General features: G+C 39.7%; 1 protein-coding gene across 1 annotated transcript; it reads right to left on the reverse strand.

The window, feature by feature from the left end:
* Positions 1-8,208: 8,208 nt before the first annotated feature.
* igsf5b (immunoglobulin superfamily, member 5b) lies at positions 8,209-19,587 on the reverse strand (the record flags this gene model as incomplete). The annotated part of the gene is made up of 8 exons (XM_080510279.1): positions 8,209-8,319; positions 8,574-8,638; positions 9,524-9,612; positions 10,184-10,208; positions 13,216-13,347; positions 13,776-13,941; positions 15,048-15,175; positions 19,260-19,587. The coding sequence occupies 8 exons, from the start codon at positions 19,585-19,587 to the stop codon at positions 8,209-8,211; spliced, it is 1,044 nt and encodes a 347-aa protein (XP_080366405.1).
* Between the last annotated feature and the right edge of the window lie 946 nt (positions 19,588-20,533).

Consider the following 20,533-nt stretch of genomic DNA (forward strand, 5'->3'; position numbering starts at 1 on the left):
CATATATCAAAAAGCAATTAAAGACTCATCTGCAGTGATATCTGTTCGGGTTCATATAAAGCTGGATCAGAAATAGTTGCTTTCAAGTAATTACAAATGGTCAATCATTGTCCAAAAACATTGCTCATAGTAACGTGAGACTATAAAACAACATCTGCATTAAATTGAGTTTAATGTTGCTCCAGTCCTCTCAACTAACAACCCTTGAAAAAATGGAGCAACACTTTTAAAGCAATTCGTCAGCAAGAAGTCCTCTACTTGACATATGGCTCAGCTGAACACCTTTCTCCACCTCTTCTGTAACTAAATCAAATTCCAGAGGATGGTCCACCAAAATGTCTTTGCTGAAATAACTCTGGCTGGTCATGACTGACCCAAACATCTTTTGTTGGGGTCGTTTGTCAACGGACATCCAGATGGTGGCTTGGCAGAACACGTTTGTCAACTTATTCTGGCTGTCAGAGGACATCTGTGCTATGACATAGCAGAGCATCCAGCCCAGGTTCAAGTCACTTACGTATGGTGGGGCACTTCATTATTATTAAATTTCAGCCAGTGTTAACTTCATTTAAATACAGTGTGTTTATAAAGCACATTACAACAATCTTGCCTCATTTAGATTGAGAGCAGTCCCCAGAGATGACAAATATAGTACTTTTAAACAGACAGTGAATAGAGAACACAGCATTAAGAGGAGTCTTTTATTAACACAATTGTTGACAAATTCTGAGTTTAGTGAAAACTAAAGTCATCCTCAGATAGATTTTCACTAACACATCAAGCCATCTTTCAAAGTATTTTTAGTATTGTGCCTCAAAAAGTCTTGCAAAATAAACTGTGCTTTTTTTAAACTTAGCTTTTCCATCATTAATAAATATGAGCATATCTAAACATTTATAACCATCACTAAACAAATACACATTTGCAAAATACTAAACACATCTATGTTTGTGTGCATCTAAAAAAACCTATTATGGAAAAAGTTGAACCTGACTTGTATCTTTTCAGCCACATTTCGTCTTTCAAACAGTAAATTAGAAGAGTTGTTACTGAGTTAATAATCAAGGACTCATGATCTCCAGCTCCACATCTCAACATCTAGTAGAAACACGCCAGAAGAAACATGAACTGACTTTAAGCCAATCACTAAGCAAGTCTGGCCATTGGCAATTTAAAAGTCGCCCAAAATCTCAGACATCAAATGATGCTGATTGGTTTGATTTCATTTACCCCACTGAGTGTGACTTAAATAGTTTTATTGTGCGATGATGACATCCATTTTAAGCAACTAAATTTATCCTAAAACAACAGAACAGAAAAAAAAAATAGATGTTCAAGTATTCAATCGTTGGCATACAAATTAGTAATGGTGAGTGAATGAAGCTTGTGACTGAAAGGTCACCGAGATGAAATCCTGGACTGGAGAAAGTGACTCACTGCTGACCCAAGAGGGAATATTTAAACAACTTTAGTCCAGTCCTGCCTCTCATAGTAGCTAAACTATAACACCTATTGAGAAAGATGAAATAAGAAAAGTGATGGCGTGATAAAACATGGCTATTAAGGTTCAGTCCATGAGACACTGATGAACCAACTTTTATCAACTCAGTCAGGTCATCACAAACATCATAGTATTAAGTCATTTTTAATCCTATCATGATTGTCCTTGAATGTTGACTGCTCTGTGGGCAGGTCATTTATTTATTATTGATAAATAAGGCTCCGTGATCAACCAATCCAAAATCCAAGTATTTTGACTGAACTTGTGACCCGAGGGGCAACGACCAACTCAGCAACTCTATCACCAAGCTCCTGATTTACAGCCTGGAAAGGAAAAGATGCAGTCTTCACCAAGTTCACCACTTAAAATTGTATTACTGGCTGTCTATGGCAAGAGTAGAAATGTAAGTTTTAAAAAGAGGAGAAGTGTCCATTCAAAGTAATGGACTCTTATTTGCAAAAGAAAACTCATCACTTGATGAGAAAAGTACGTTTACAGCACAAACAAAGAAATAATTGTTAGCGTACATATCACATAATCACCAAATGTTACCGAATTACTGAAAATCAACATTAACAAGGTTCTTTGTAATTTAATAGAGGCTGTACTTGAAAATGGGGGTCGATGCTAATCTGTTCAATTGTGAGACACCTGAGGAGACTTGAGGGGAACATCTTAACACTTCATGGTGGATCATCTCTTTATTTATTCAGTGACTGCTCGGTATACACTCTGTTTGTTTGATCACATATTCAAATATTGACAATTTTGTGCTTCTAAGAAATTCTAAACTCCATTAATAAATAACATCTTCCCGATTGTATGCACAAATAAAAAGTAAGACATTATGGGACTTTTTTTTGGTAGTTTATTTAATATTTGAAACTCTTTGAAAAAATCTGTCAGCTGTAATTTGACATGACACTGTAAATTGTACCCACATTGCTGACGCAGGCGTTTTGGTAGGTCTGTATTGCTCCCTGAAAGTCGGGTCTCCTAAGCCAGGCCTCCCTCTGCTGACACTGACTGCACATCATCTCATCATCACCACAGAGACCGATCACTTTGTTATTATGTCATTTTTCTTTTAATAAATACTGACCATTGAACTGCTCTTCACCAGGATGATTAATCACGAAAATCACTTGCTGAGTGGCATTGAACAGCCAATAAAGAGCACCCTATGTTAACGAGTTCATGCCAAGGATTTTAGCTTCGATTGCTGTTAATGGCTCTGGACACATAATATAGCTGCGCTGAGTAACTTTTGAAGGCCTTTAATTTAATAGGAGCCCCATGCCATGGTGCTCTTAAAGCATTGCATTTCAATAATGAGTGGACGTGTTAAGTTATTCATCAGTGGCGCTCCACCAGCGCTGGCCCCTGAGAGCCCAAACAAAGCATCGACCACTTAATTTGTCCTGACCAGTGCCAGCAGCGACCATTTAATTCAAGTCAATCAACACAGTGGCATTTTGAGGAGGCAGAGCTTTTACGTGTCACTGTGGTCTGCATGAATAAATATTTATGAAGCTAATGATGAAGTGCTCTCAGGGCTATCATTTCATTATCATATTCATGATAGTGGAGGAATAATGGAGTCTTTGTGGCCTTGTGCATCCAACTTTGAGTTTGAGTTCAGTTTTGGCAGTCAGTCATTCTGCATGACGTTTATTCTCATCAAACATTCAGAACAATCAAAACACATACAGTTAATTCCCAAAACAGATGATGGTCAAACAGCCAGAATCTTATTCAGCGGTGTAGTTTTGTTGATCTTGCAAATCTAAACACAGCAGGGAGCCACAAATATGGAATACTAAGTTCTTTTTTTTTTTAATGATCAGCCTGGCAGCTTATTTTAGGGCAATTCTTATCAACGTTCTACTTTTTCCAATAAAGTGGGAGCAAAAAGCAGGCTGCACTGCAAGTCCATCACAGTCAAACTCCAGAGAAATATAACTCCACAACATAAACATTCACTGATGCAGTCAATTAAAGACACCGATTCACCTAATATGCAAATTGTTGGACACTGGGATGTCAACCCATGTACACAGAGAACTTGTAAACAAGGGTTTACATAAACATCAACAAGCAGACAAGCTCGTTTGAGCACAAATACTCACCACAGCTGAAAATATGTTTTCCAGTCACCAGCAAAACAGGACTGAAACATTAAGGTATCATGAAAGGACCTCCTGAAACTCAACCCAAAGTTTCAAAATTCATGGTTCTTAAATGGAAGCACTATCACACCTAGTGGTACTGTGGAGTGCTGCAAAGGACGTGAGTGGCATTTCCTTTGCTTTTTTTTTCTCCTTGGATCACAGGGCTCTGGTACACTCCTGGCAGGGCACCAGCCCATCATAGGGCAAAATACAGAGATGCAAAAAGTCGCATGCATTCACATTCACAACTACGGGCGTATTTGAGTCACTGTCTAACCTTAAAGGAATATTTTTGGACTGTGCAAAGCAAATGGAGAACACCAATGCACCCGATTCAAACCAGACTTCTTTCTGTTCAAAGTGGAACTGCAAATTTGCATAATGATGGAGTTGGAATTGATTTGAGTTGCTCTCAATATTGCATCAATAACAACAAGCCCCTTCATCAATGTGAACCAAAATATCAGAGGAAAACTTTATACTGTGCAACAAGGATGTTTAAGTGTACACTCATGTTGTTTTGTGCATTTGAACATGTAAATACTGGTGATTTGGATAGCGGTTCATAGTGCTCGCTTTAGCTTTCAAGTTGTCCATTTGTTATTCAGGTGGGGAAAATGTGTCACTCAGTTTTAAAGGTATTTGGTTATATTTTACTTTATTTTGAACATAACACCATCATGGAATTGTAAGAAAAGCTGTTTCTTTTTTAATTAAATAAAAACAAAAAAAAGGCAAACTTGCCTTTGCTTAAAGCAAAAATGAAGATGAAGCCTGTTTCCACCTTATCTTCTCATTGTGGGACATACGCCTCTGAATGTGGGCTTTTAACGTGCTCAGCTCAGTGCGTTCTCTTCAAGCAGCAGCTCAGTGACTGGACTGCTAATGGACCCTGACGAACAGGAAGTGGAAAGTAGAATTTAACAAGCCACTGGAGACATCTCGCTGCACTCCAGAGAGCCATTAAGCAAAGTTTCCATTTATTTATCTGTACACTGAAAAATAGTGCAGTGCCTGCTTGCTAATTGCCAACAAAAAAAAAAAACTGTTGAGGTAACTGGGGAGCTGCACCCTCGCAGCAGCTTCCTCTCTGGGCGTCCCCGATGGTTCTGTTCCACTTGGTAATTTCCTGCGATGCGTGCCGGAGTTACCTGATGCAGACTGAAGTCAGCACATTGACGCAAGAGTCTGGTTGCATTAGAGGATGAACATGTCCGACGTAACTGTAGTGCCAGCAAGGATCCTCGGAGGAGATGAGATTGTGACAGACAGGAGCGTGACAGATGTTGAATAAAGTGACATTGCACTTCTGAACAGAGCTACAGATTTGAGAGGAGAAAAGAGTCACAGGTTCACAGTGTGAAAGGCGGGTGCTGGCCGTCTCTATGAGCCTCAAAATGCCTCCAGACGATATGCCTCCATTTTGTAGAGCGTAACTGACACCCATGGAGCTGTGAGCCCCAGGGAAGGGTAAGGTTAAGCTGGAAAACAAAACACCAAAGCAGGTCATGTAATAGGCCTCTCATTTTGTGGCTGTCTTTGTCAGGCCCACCAGAGGAAACCTAATTTATTTAATAGCCCGTCGCCTCAACGCCAAGCGTTTGGTGCGAGAAAACAGAAGGCAGCAGCGATGAAAGCGTAGCGGGAGAGAGCGGGAGAGGACAAACACTTTCTTCACACTCACTGCCGAGAAGTGATTTCCAAAGTGAGGATCTGTGTCAGCCATCTGGTGATAGAGAATAGCAGGGAACTATGTCAGCGTGCTACTTTCAATAATGCAAGCGTGCATGCTGTCGCCACATAATTCTCAGTTCACGGAGAGATTTCACGGAAATGTTTGTGTCTTTGTATTCACTTCATTTAATTCCTGCAGAATACTGTGAATATGCATCTTTTGCAGGAAAATGCCCGAAAAGGAAGAATCACTGCCTGCCTTCAAATTTGTTTTAATCCTTTCAGACTAAGACATTTAATTGCCCGGTTTACATTAAAACGGTGGTTTTGTATGAACTAAGAATAGTTGATCAATCCAATAATATTTTGGCCGTTTGTGACATGATCCCACAACCAGCTTCGCCAGCGAGCCCGACAGCAAGACGGATTGTTAGAACATGACTCTTTGCATCGAATTGACTTGGATAAACAAATCAGTTTTGAAAACTTTACATTTGTTAAGCCCCTAAGCTATTTGAATATCTTTAGAGTTTAGGAGTAGCCTTTTCTCCTGCATTCACTGGTTGTGCTTTATGATGAAATGACATAACATCCATCCATCTTCATCTCCATCCACACATGTGTGCTTGTACATACACAGACACACACATTTGTCTGTTGGGTGCAAAACAAGAGTTGCCAGAGAAAACCCACCTACACACAGTGAGAACATGCAAACTCCACACAGGAAGGGCTCAGATTTGAACCCACCACATTCTTGCCATAGGAACTTGTAGCATTGCATAACAAACATAAACATATAAACCTCTGATCCATTTGTAATGTCAATCAGATCATACTGACAATTAATTGCAATACTTATGTTACATTTACCCACAGATACTGTCCTCATTTTCTGCTCTATAAGATTGGTCTTTAACATTGCAAATCATTCAAACTCACTTCTGTGTATTCATAATTAAAAATCATTTTATTCTCTGCAGCATAAAGCTCTGCATTTTAATCGGCGAAAACTACTAAAAATGGAAGACGCAACGTTTTTTGCAGTCTGAGGCTTGCTGTGGTTGGGTCTCACCTCTTGAATCATATCCCCTTCATATTATTATATACTATTTATCATGTAGGAAATCATTCATGTTCCCTGAAAATGACTCTATTTGTTTTCAGTGGCATTTTCATTTGCAGAGATTTGGTCTGCATTCTATTCTCTCATGTGCTTCCATTCACATTGAGCTAATCAAGGTTGCCAGCAGAGATAAATCAAATCTAAAGCTGAATGCTTTAGAATGCTCGTCACAATGCACACCAGCCTTCAGCCAAATGAGAAAGTATTTCACAATGAAGAAAATATAAGCTTCTGATTGCATGCTTCCTCCTTTCTTTCAAGGCCTTTGCTGTTGCAAAAGGGAACAAATAATGCCTACATATTTTAAAATAGTCCCCGGATGATGTGGTGAAAGTCTGCTTTTCCCACTGGGATGGAGGTTTTACATCATAACATTATTAAAAAATCATGATAAGCTCGTGAAGTGAAACATTTACTGATCTTTAAACCAATTTTATTCATTGTCACACCTTCCAAGTCTTGACTTGTGAAAAACAGTGCATGCGTAGCAATAGACTAATTAAACTGCCAAACACTGTATTGTGAAACTGTAAAGTCTCTGGCAGATTCATAGACCTCCATCTCTACCACTCCACTCGCCTCCCTGCTTTACTATTATGAAATGCAAATGTTATGTCACCCACTCCACACAGAGATAAATCTGTTGTTCAGTGCGTACCAGCCAGTGCCTCGCTGCTGCATCAGTCTCTCTGTGCCACCACTCACAATGCTAATTCACACTCCAGCCATCACCACTGAAACTGTGTTTTACAACAATTTCTTTTCCATGACAGTGAAATTAGGATGCAACCACACAAGAAAGATGAAGAAACTGGATTATGCCATCCCTGGATTAGATCCCAAGATTAGAAGTAAAACGGTCGCTCGGGGCGTCTCTGCAATACATGAATACATGAAGAGGTAAACAATTTTTAATCAAGCAATTCTCCCAGTCAGTAGCACGAGGTAACAATCTGGGTACCAAATACACATGCAGCACTTTTAATGGACGGTGTTCTCCAGGTATTTACTGGAGTTGTGTAAAGGTTAAAAGATTAAAAAAGCCAACAATTCACAAATGATTACAGCTCGTGTTGAAGGAATCTGATCAAGTACAACTTTTGCATTTATATGTTTGAGTCAATCATAAGCAGATGACAAACTAAAGGATTACAAATATTCACATTACTATTGTAGCAATATTTAGATATTTGCTGGTGGTATTTCTATTTAGACTCAAGTACAATACATCCCATGTATTCTGCTGATTTCCTCATTACAGTGTGCCCATCTGTGTTTTGGTTTTGTTTGTTGTTGTTGTTTGTTTGTTTTTGTTTGTGTGCTTTCTGTTTGTTTATGTTTGTTGTTTATTGATTTGTTTGTTTGGTTGGTGAGTTGGTTGGTTGTTTTGTTTTGTTTCCATTCCAGTCCACAATGGAAATAATTTCTGAAACCCCTGTGAATATTGCAAAACATGTTGGAACAGTTTTAAATTGCTCACATTTATGTAAAAAAAAAAAAAAAAACAAGTGCTGTGAAATAGTTATATTTTACTATAAACAAAAATGCAAAACAATTAGTAAAAAAAAACATTTTTTAAAGATAATTTTCATATGTTATGCTATAATATAACACCAAATATTTTCCCTGGTAAATAACTGAGTTAGACACACCAAGTTCAAGATCATTTGCCCAGAGTTTTAAGCCTTTAGAAACGGTGTACCAAAAAGAATGCAAACAATATACATGACTTATATTTAGACTGTGGTAATCCTCCGGACAGGCTTGGAGCTTTCTTCTGTGAGACACAGCTGGATTTGGGCCTCGTTGTGTAGAGACAGGCTACTGGACGACACCACGTCAGGAACCTGCAGGCCACAGATGAAAATCATCACTAATGACTAAACAAAAGAAAATATTTCTTCAGCAGAGTGAATAGCAACAGGAACTGGCAAATAATAGTGAGAGTCCCATCTCATATAAAGTCCAATGCACAATGAGTCTTGATGGTTATGAAAACAACTGGAAAACAAGACTGTCTTCCAGATTGAGGACCCCTTGATAATGTAATCTGATTACCACACCTAAAGCTAGCTTTGTAGTTTCTCCTTCTCTATCTTACCTTGTGAAAGCTGACAAAGTCCATCTGGCTATGAGTTTCCAAGTTTATTTCTTTGTAAGCAGCATCTGCAGGGTGAAAAACAGCTTTTTAGCTTGATCTAACCTGAAGGCTTTACCCACCAGCTTTGGCCCGCCGATGAGAAATGGTGGGATTTTGGAAGATTTAGAGGATCAGAGGTCTAAAATATGAGCCAAGTACACACAGCATCCTGAGTGTAAAGCCCACTTCTGTTTGTGTCCAGAACAGGAACAATATTGGTGTCATGATGTGATCCAAAAAAAGGATCCAAATAATATTGAGTGGTCACAACAAAAAACTATTAATAAAATTATGCTGTCATCTATTTGTTAATAATTGTATTTTTTCTTTATTTGATATCCAAGAGATTCAAAGAGCACTATTACATTGCTTGTCATACTAAATATAATTTACTTTTTAGTCACATCTGATCACATCTTTATTAAGGGTAGATATAATTTAATATTTAGAATTCCTTCTGAATGTAAAGATTCAAGCATAACTACAAATTACAACTAGAAATACACAGAAATTCATGAACTTTGAAAATTGCAACGTTTGTACTCTGGTTAGGAGTTTAAACAAGGATGTAGTAGAAAGAGACACTTTTAAAAAATTAAGTGTGTTAAACTGAGTTGATTATCAAAAAACATGAACAACATATCAAGGATATGTTTATCTACTGATTATTCATAAAAATCCAACTTGAATTCCATAATTATTATCATAATCACTTATTGATGAGTCTATCAAGACAATAAAACAAGGGATATGTTAATTTAATCCATATTTTTGTACGGCCCCTGTAGAATTTGTCCTGTTATTCTAAAATCACTATCTCCGATCTCTCTACTATCTTTCTGCTGTTTGATTATTTATAACTTGTAGTTGCTGTTGTTGACTTGCAGTCATAGGGTGTGTGATTCTCTCACCTGTTGTGCTCTCATTAGAGTATCCCAGGTTGACCATCCCTCCTGCCACCTGCGCTCCTGAGCTCATTCCAAACACTGATGGGTCGAACCTGCAAATGCCCGAATGAGCAGCCCAGTGGAAAAGATAACCTTAGTTGAGTCATATTGTCAAAGGATCATAGGTAATTTCCCCTCTCCATTGCCAGATAAATAAGAATGAACATCACGATTTTGCACTATTTGATTTAAGCCCCAGCTACTGTGTTTAACTCTGGCTCTGAAATTAAACTGTAAAATATGTGCTTAACAAATGAGAATCTTGTTTAAATTGCTATAAAACATTGCTGCAATTTAATGTCTCTTATTTCAAATTCATGTCTTCAATTTTCTTTTATAATGAGGATCAATAAAGCTAATTTATTCTGAGGAATAAGTTGTAAAAATTAGCAAAGATTCATGCTGACTCTTCATATTAATTTCTGTAAAGTATGAAAGAAGCTAAAACATGGCCAGGATGGCCGAGAAAAGAGTCACTTCATCTTAACACATCAAGAGTAGCTCTTAAAGTTTCTTTAGTTAGTTTGAAAAGTGGAAAGAATCCATGGTTTTCACCGGGTAAAAATAGTTGCATAAAACAAGAAAAAGTGCACAGAGCCCAGAAAAGGGACTTTTAAATCTTACCTTATTGCCTCCTGTGGGCTGGCTTCTGAAAGGTAAAGAAAAGAAGAAAAAAAGAGGCATGAAGTTTGCAGAAACCATAATGAGCCATCAGCTGCTAACTTTATTATTCTCACCCCATTGACCACAGGACTGTTGTACTAACTCACTGCATCCACAGCAATATGAAAGCTGTAAATGTCCTGCTGTTTATTAGTTTTGGGTTCTGCACTAATATTGTAGCCTGCAGTCACTTTGCAATTCCACTCCGAAAGCTGGAGCTGAGCGTTAATGAGTTCTCTTACATGGCTGCATGGTTGCCTTAGCCAAGGGTCTTCCTGGCCACGGCAAAAACACAACAAATGAACAATGGTGCAGATGGCACATGCCTCAAGGGAGATATAAACACTTTCTTTTACAGGGAGAGAAAATAGTCTTTGTCATTATATTTTAAATCCCTGCTGTCGTACCGGCCAAAGTCTTTGAGGGCGACTGTATTAGATTCCCTTCTATTTTTCCAATAATTACAAAGCATACATTACTCCCCATTGAGGTGGATTACTCCAAGAGCGTCATGACTTGGAGGCATGCCACAACCTCAAACATGTGAAGCATCTCGCACAAAGTTCACTTAACTTGCTCAGGGATGTTGCATTAGTGCTGCCAGACTGGAGCAAGGACAATGGCGAAGGAGGTATCAGGCATTTCAGGTAGAGAATCAGCTACCGGAGGAGAAAGGTCACACCTGCTTTATGGTAATCCCTCCGCTCTAAACCACAGCGATGATTTGCAATGGTCCAGAATCAGTCACGGGGATTACACTGACTTAAAATGTGTGACTCAGGGCTACTTTTTGTTATCACACACAAACAGGCCTCCGCCGCCTCCTCGGCCAAGGATCCCTTCAGGGGCAGGCCTTTGTCACCTTTCGACTTTAATTACACTCAGCAAGATTTATCTGTTCAAAAGTTAGAAGATTGAATTGATGCCACTTTTGTATATGTACATTATAAAGACACTGACAGCAGTCAGTCCAAGCAGAAAGACCGAGAACAGGAGTACGGCAATGCTTCATTTGATGGTTGTGAATTGTAATTGACACAACACAAAAGGATTTCTGTAATCACACTAAAACTTAAGAATCTAAGACATTATGAATAATATGGTGATCAAGCTGTTCATTCTCAAATAATAACTAATAGGAAAATAATTGAGTTTAGACCATTTAAAATATGTATGAGGCCTGTCAATAGACATAATAATAAATGTACTATCTGTATTTAATCAAGTAATTCTTTATTGGCCTTATATTTTGAACATATACATGTTTATGGACATGTGAATATGAGACAACTACTTTCTTACTTAGTCACAGTTTTTCTGAACTATAGCAATACCTCTAAATTTGCAGGGACAAACCGTATCCAATCTGGGTAGCCATGTGCTCAAGAGGGGCATTTTTAACTCAGACATAAGGACTCAGCTGGCAGGAACCATTTGTGCGTCGAGACCTCGTGGTCCCAAAGGTACCGCTCTCTGCTGATGCACCAACAGCTGTAATCCTCCTGGCAAACAGGTTGATAGCCTGTCCAAGGTCGTCACATTCCCACCAAGCCACCGCCGGCTCTCCTGCACATCTCAATCAGTGGGCTTTATCAGACTCCCCCACAGTTTGACACGGCTGTAGCTATAAGGTCAACATCATATCATGCTCACTTTCATTTTCAAGGTGTGTCCACAAAAAAAAAATTGAGACCTATTTTTTTGCAGCACACACACCTTCAATAAATTGCATCCCTGTCTAATCGGTGCACAAAGCAGATGGGCAAGAGCTTTAGAATCATTACTTTATAATGACATTAAAATAAACACGTCTGTACATGCCATCTGGATTAGTGTGAACAACGGTATATTTGACACTTCAGTTATACAAAAGGAAAACTGAATACAAATTACACTGTATAAGATGTAAGAATGAGATACACTCAACATGTGATTACTTATGGTTTTATTTACCAGCACAGTGTAAAACTTATTTTACACTTTATATTTATGTAAAATGTATTTGGTTAAAAATGTTATGGATACAATCTTGATGTTTAAATAAAAACATTGTGATGAATGTAATACGGACCATAATAAAGCCATAAAACATTTTTTTTTGTATTTTAGCCTAAAATGCATCTACATACACTTTGATTGTATTAAATCATGTATTTATCACCGCCCATAACTTAGAATCTATCATGACCACCATAGATTGCCTTGAGATTCTGGTTTGAGAAGTCTGATGGAATTAATGGAGGAGGAGGACGCAATCATCCTTAAAGTGGAAAACTTTCACACCTACTAAACATTGATCAACATGCTAAACCAGCATTAATGTCAATCCCATTTAAAGAAATCAAAAAGAGGAGTTGGCACAGGAACTACACAATGCCAGACCTCCCTGGCCTGTTTGATGACTATTTCTGGCCACTGGATCATTGTAACAATGCAGGAGCATCATGATTTCATTTGCAATATATCATGCAACACTACAGTGATGTGTCAAACTGACAAGAAATTTAAATGCTATTGGCTTTTATTGTGAAATGATTTAAAGTCAAACAAATTCACCTAAAAACACTGACAGCAGGAGTGATGTCCCCTGACATTATGATCGAAGAAAGCCATGAATGACAGTGACAAACTCTTTCCTTACAGGGAAAAAAAAAAAAAAACATGAAAATTACATATCTTTTTCATTTTCATCTTGAATTTTCATCATCATTTCAGGCCACCAACCCTGCAGCCATACACACACTTTTCTAACCTTTTTCACTTGCCTTTTTCTGAGAAGTAAAAGTTTGCGCTGACAAATGTTCTGCCATTGCCAGAAGAAATACCGTGTGCCCTTGATGAGGCCACCACGGGGCAGCGCCGAGTCACAGCACATAACCACCCATCTTCTTCATTATTCTTTAATCACAGTTTCTATGCTGGAAAAGCACAGGGCGAGGTGACGTTTGTTCACCTACAGCATTACGGCAGAGGAGGGGGATGTGGGTGCCTACTTGATTCTCTCCTTTGTCTGTAGCAGAGGACAGTGCAGATGCAGAGCAGGACGAGCAGCAGCAGAGCAGAGAGGGAGGCGGTTACCGCCAGAGGGACGGTGCAGTCGTCTCCTTCCTGCACCACCTCTGCAACTGAGGAGAGAAGGTCACGTCTTTGTTTTAGTGGAGAAATATTGAAGCACTGCTGTTTCTCTGCAATTCAATTACAGATTTGCAGACTTAGTGCCGTGAGGGCTGTGTTTGATTTCCTGTTTTAATTCAAGGGTGGTGTCACAGGAGTGTGTCTGCTGAGGGAGGCCACTCTGATGCAAATTGAACATTACTGAGATGGCAATGCAGCATTTGTGTTTTGAAGCTTTGCGTTCCAGAGAGATCTGCAACCTCAGCTCCACTCTGATTCATGCAGTGTTGACTTCGCCTCACTTTTCTACAGAATAATGACCACTGAGTGAATTGAATGAAAGTTTCCCCAAACAAAGACAGACACACTCTCAATGTTCATTTGTTTGCACGTCAGCAAGTGTCACTGGATGCAAAATGTGATTCTTGTGCTTCCTCACCCACGGTCAGCTGGGTGCTGCTCTTCAGCGGCACGGGGAGAGCAGACACGGAGGCCAGACAATCGACACGAGAGCTCACCACTGCAGTCACAGTGAGATTACTGGTCACAGTGTAGAGACTTTTCTCCGACCCTTCACTGCTGATGTTGTATTCGCCCTCGCTCGTCTCCACAACAAAGAGAGAGTTTTGGTTATTATTAGTTTATCCGACACATCAGTTTTGTATGTTTATGAACACAGCCTTTTTTACACGCAGTTAGAATTTGTCCCAGCAGAGGAGAGAGTTGCTTCTTTTGCAGTTTGAAGTCATGAGGAGGAAACCTCTAACTGTTCACTGACCTTTTGCTCTGAACATCAGCTCAGACTATTCAGGCTTCTTGGTGCAAGTGAGCGAGGTCCCATAAAAGACCCTGCCAAGTGACTCTGTAGTCATACCGGGAAGTATTTTAATTTCCACCTACTTGAGGATTTCAACCCATCTACCAAAAGACAGTGGGGACATGGAGTCTGAGTGGAGCTTGTTCAAAGCCTCCATTGTGGAGGACACAATGACAACCCAAGGACATGCTGGTGGCCACCAGAAGTTCAGACTGCCGTCAAGCTGACAAAAGAGGCCTTTCAGTCAACATGTCCCACCCTTACCTTTGGTCATGAACTTTGGGTCATGACCAAAAGAATGAGACTGCGGGCATGCAGATGAAACTTGCTCTGCAGTGTGGTGGGCCTCACTGTCCATGATGGAGTGAGGAGAGTCTCAGAGTCAAGCTGCTCCTCCTCCACATGGGCAGAAGACAATTAAGATTGTACACAAGTTTAAGAGGCACGAGGGTCTGCTCAATTCATTGTCTCTCATTCAGTCTGGGACCAGCTTGGGGTCTCCCCAGGAGAGCTATAGGAAGTTGCAGAGGACGAGGTTTTTTTTTTCCATACTGCTATTATCATGTGGATGGACAGATGGATGGATGACCAACACTGCAGATTTGTCATTGATTGACAAAGAAATAATGGAGGTAGTTTGATGTCATCTGGTACAAGCAGAGTGCCATATAAATAATGACTGAAACAGACAACAGAACTGAAAGAAACAAATCAGTGCAATTGGATCGCGAGTGCATCCACCTCCATCTTTTCATTCACTTAACTGTGTGTAGATATATAATACAAAAAAAAGAACATTTCTTTACATTCATCCAAGACCTATTACTGTGGCTTTCTATTATGTCTGAGGTGGATTACAGTGATCAACATTTCTGGAGAGTGTTATATATTTACCTTTTTGCCATTCACTTGCCACTGCAGTTTCGGCCGAGGGAACCATCCAGCTGCTGCACATTCAAATAGGACTGACTGTCCCTTAAAGGCCAACTTATCGTCCCCGAAGATTTTCACGCTGCCCTTTTCTGCAATTAAACAAAGAAAGGCTCACGCAAGTTAATCAGATTTATGCACTCTATATGTCTGGGTGTGAGTTCAGTTTGAGGTTTGATAAAGCTGGGCAAGACTCTATGAGTTTCATCAAGTGTTTGAAATGGGGGGGGGGGGGGGGTTGCATGTATCTTCACCGATAGATGTGCATCACGCCCTCTCACCCTGATCACCAACAAAAGATGGATTTCATTCGTCCCGGATGATTGATCACATGTCTCCAAGTCTCAATTGCCCGGTGAATGCTTCTCCTCCTTTCTCCTTCATCTCCTTCTCTACCAGCCAGATAAGCCACTTAAGGCCCAGGGAGATACAGTATCTCATATGTGAAGTCGATTGTCTATCTGAATGAAAGACGGTGCATGCAACAGATGATTACCATAGACAGAAAGATAATTGCAGGAGCTTTGCTGCTTTGTCTTAGAGAATGACGTGCCTGTGTTGATTTAGGTTCAAATCCTCTGATGTTTTCTGTGCATTATTGGCTGTCCCTTTTCTAAAGGAGCTTTTATTGGATGCCCGATTTGGTGTCATAAACACCTAGTCATCCTATTCATATAACTACGGTGGTCTTCGGCTTTTCTTAGTCTCAACGCCAGTGAATATGGGTTGGCCGGGGACCAGCAGCCTCATTTACGCTGACTGATGAGGAGCTGTAGGCAATCACGGCTGATTGATACATTCAGAAAGAAAAAAGAATGACATCAGCACTCCTTCACGGAGCTCAAGCCTCAGTGATCCCTGAAATAAGTTTTCATATGGTTTGCTAATCACTATTGGGAAACTGGCAGTTGGTTGTGGGAAGCAGGCAGCCCTGAGCTAAATCTAATTCTTGTGATTTTTCAGCAGGGAGCCTCAGAGACTTAATCTTCGCTTCGAGGTTTTGCTTTTTTTTTTTTTTTTTTTAAATTGGGAATGTATACATGTAGAATAAATTTCTGCATGCGTGCAGTTAGTCTATGCATGGTACTGTATGTGTGTATTTCTCTACAGGCTAACTGCAACAACCATGTTCCATCTGTGATTCAGATTAACTGTGGAATAACTTCCCTTGCCTTTACTCCCTTTTCTAGCCAACAGCATATGAACCATAATTCCATGAAATGATTTTGGAGACACACTGCATTTGTAAGGATGTGAGGAGAAGAAATCTGCAGAGAAGAAGCATTGAGAGCATGTGATCGTCTTCATATAAGACAATTACAGCATGGGGTGTAAATTATAGCAGATGCGGTCAACCACTCGCACAGTAAATCTGTGGCTCTGGTCCAGCAGTATATTTGAAGCCGCAGTACACAAATCACAGGCAGAGTTGCTGACTGTTAACTGGGCGTGCCAGGATGCACAATTAATTCAAAGGCTATGTCAGGCCACAGTGATCCTCAGCATCTAGTCTGTAGTGCCTGATTCAACATACACTACTGTTAATGGCTGCATATGTCAGTGGGGATTTGTGGCACTGGCAGCAACGGGGAGCTCTTGCCATAATATACTGGAGGCAATGGGTCATTGGTTTTGTATCCTGTCGCTTTGAGCCGAGGAGATGTTTCCATGCGGATTTTTTTTTCCAATTCTTTTTTTAGCTGAGCACTCAACTCCAGTATATAAACTGTAAATGCAAATGAACAATAAGGTCAAGAAAAACACATATCCAAGCAAATCCTATAGAATTTATTGAGTTGTCATTTCGATTTATTTATGTTGCTTCCAAGTGAGTGATAACCGCTTTATCGGCAATGTAGAGCAAAGTTTTACAACCCCCACTTTCATGTATACATAACAAGGGGCATGAGCTATTTCTATAGTTTCCCAAGTTAACATAATAACCCAGCAAAACCATTTTTTTTAAACTCAAACTGTTAAATGGTATTTGCATTAAATGACATTCTTTTCTCTAAAAGCCCACTGTATCATTAATGACAAGTTGTATCCTCTGTAGCAATGGAAACACCACAAGTGCTTGAATATAGTTACTTTGCATGTTACTGTATCAAAAAAAGGACTAGTTGTTAGGAAAAGTAACTTTCACCTTCGTTTTATTTCTCTCTTACTTAAGATGTCTTCATACTGTGCACATAGACTATTTCTGTGGCACATAAGCAGAGCTGTCGGCACTGTATGCTTGAGTAAAATAGACATTTGTAAGGTACAGAATTTTCAAATGAACGGACTCCATTTCATGATCTTTGCAAAGGGAAAGCAAATTTCAGAAGCATCCAGAAAGTAAAAACAGATGAATAATAAATACATGAGGAGAAAAAGCTGCAAAAACATTGTTGAAATAAACTACCAACGTGCTGAAGCAGCAAACCACTCTTCTGAAATTGACATATTGAAAACATTTGTTTTTTCAGATCAAGGAAAACTCATCCACCTCTAAACACATACAGCAGGTCAGAGTGTTTCCATTGATGAATATAGAAACAAGCCAACAGCCGCTTCATTGATTTTAGCTACATTATTTATTTCATTATAGCAATCAGCAATAAGTGTGTGTTACTGCCAAAATAAATAGGGTAACAATAGCACCCAAATCTGCTTCTCTGTGTTTCTCAATGCTGTTTTCTCCAATAATGTTCAAAATAACCTCAGTGATTATAATATTTTCAATGCAATGCCGTTTCAATTCATGTGACTGCAAAAAACTGGAAATGTAACTCAATATAGATTCAATGATCAGAGTGAGACCAAAATAGAAAGAAAAGTCTGGTGCTTTACAGTTGAACAATTATGTAAAACCAGTATAGAATTGTTTGTGACACTTGTCTAGTGCAAATGATACACTGTGGTAATGTTTCTTGAAAATGGTACTTCCCAAGTATTGCAGATTTGTTGATTTTGCAAAAAGAAAAAAATTGCAATAGCAAGGTTAAAATTTTCTTTTTTCAGGGTAAAGATAAAATCTGAATTTTGCATAGCATAAAACTGCCTGCATAGAAGATGGAGAACTGTCTCATTTATTTGTCCATTCAAAATAGCTTCTGAAACTATTTTTACAATATGAAAAAAAACTCAAAGTCATTTTAAGAACAGAAATTCCATTAGCTTGCGTCCTCTTTCCCTTCCCCCCCCTTGTAAATGCTATAAGGGATTTCACGATTCCAATTCACACTGCAGCACATTACGCCACATGATACAATCTCCATCAGAACTGCAGAGACTTACTGATCCTTATCAAGTCCTGAATCTTAAGTTCTCTGCAAATGTGCTGCCCGGTCCACAGACAGCACAGCCCTCCTGGGACTGCAACTTTATAATGCACACGAAATGAGGCGAGGGGAAGAGAGTACACTGGCTGCAGCTACAAGCCTGTAAATCCTGCTGCTTCTGACTGCCATTGAGTCTAGCTGTTTCCAACTTGTATTTATATCTGGGGGCCAATCAATTCCCATCCCAGACACCACCCACACTGTCATTAACACTGTCACAAAGACCATCAAACATGCCTGGACAACACAGGCCCTAATGATTTCCCACCCTCAGCATACACAATGATTGATAGCTCGGGTGCAAGTTCAGCTGCTTTTGCAGAAAACTGAAAAGTTTCATTGTTCAGTTTCCCACTTTGGAGCAAATTAAAACAAGGGAATTTAATTAAGATGTGTGCTCTGAGTGTTGGGGCAACATACAACAGCTTTGGTGTTGTATTGAGTAGAGAAAGCAGTGAGTTGGCGGACTTAATCAAAGCACCTACACAACTTTTGCCTAGTCGTTATATTTTACCTCTCTTTTGGGTGCTGCTTTTTGCTTTGTCAAGGTCAATGCAATTCCACACTTTTCCACACAGCGAGGGTTTTAAAGAGACTTGCCATCTGCTTGGTTTCTTTGCCTGGTTTGTGTGTGTGTGTGTAACCTGTGTGTGTGTTTGTGTGCACAGATTCAAATTTGCAGGAACCCGAGTATCCTTGAGAGAAGTTTTCTACATAAAAAACCTTTTAAATTCTCCTCAGCAGAAATAAACAGCTCTTTATTACTTTCTGCAGTGAATTAAGGTTATACACATCCATGTGTAGAGTGAGTTCACTGACTGTCACAACAGATGATTACTCACATACAGACCTTGCACAAACAGGCTTGCTGATTTTGTAGCGATGCCCTGGAGGTCACAGGTCACTTCTCCCTGGTTGTGCCTCTCTGCGCTCTTGAGGACCAGCATCCAGCTGTCTCCTTGTGATGCAGGGCTTTTTTCAGCTGTCACGTTTGGGTTGATGGAGGGGAGGGCTCCATTTTCCCTGGAAATGGTGAGTTCGGCTCTGCTGTTCAGCAGCCACACCATCACAGTCCACCGAGAGTTGGTGGCACTGCAGGTGAAACGGGCTTCATCCCCTCGTAGCACCCTCAGGGTCGCAGGGAAGAGTGTCAACTGAGCCCCGACTGCTAAAGACATCAACCAGTGAAACGCCAATTGTTGGGAGATGGAAACCCCATCAGAGTAACAGTTACACATTTTAATCTTTTCATACATATTGAATTAAAATGTAGTGCAGTTTTAAATCATATTATCTAATATATTATCACATTATACTCACACAAAAACATTCTAAATGGTTCATTCTAACCGAGATAAAACACATGCACACACAGACACAACATGCAAACTTCAAACAGAAAGGTCCACTGTCCCTGTTTTAGAAATAAAATTTTAATTTTGCAAATCATTACTACGTAGCTTGTTTCAGTCCAAAAATAGAAACACGGTGGGTGAACAGCTGGCTCGGCTCCATCCTGTAGTATCTAACTTCACTTTCCAGCACACGCTGCGATACATTTTGCTTGTGAAATTGTAAGCAAACTTGAGAGATAAAAATAGCAGTCCGTGGTTGTATGAGGGGATATTTGCCGGACTATTGTAATATCATACCCGCCTGGTTGCTAGGCAACCAGCAGCGGCTCCACATTTCCCCAAATGTCAAATCATTCCTTAAAAAGACCTCATTAAGAAGTTGGCAATACAACATGTAAGCACACAGTGCTGCACAAACTCCCCGGAACTTTGAAACAAAACCATTAACTACAGTTTCATTTCACGCCAAAGGCTGGAGTTACCTTGAGGGGCTTCCATTGATATTGGAATTCAGCAGGATAAGAAATCCTTTCAAACAATATCTGAAAGCAGGGGCTTCCAAATTGTGGAAGAATGAGCTTCTCCTTATAGAGCTGGAACCCTTTGTGCTCACTCAGCCTCTTTAACTCTCCAGCTGCACACTTTGTCCTAGTATGGATTTTTATGTAACACAGGGCTTCAGAATGTTTCTCATAAAATATCATTGTGGATAGCGATCAGGATCATATTGGGAGGAAACATTTACACTTTGGTTTTGAGTCCATGTGTG

This window comes from Blennius ocellaris (assembly GCF_963422515.1).
Source record: "Blennius ocellaris genome assembly, chromosome: 2".
Classification (NCBI taxonomy): domain Eukaryota; kingdom Metazoa; phylum Chordata; class Actinopteri; order Blenniiformes; family Blenniidae; genus Blennius; species Blennius ocellaris.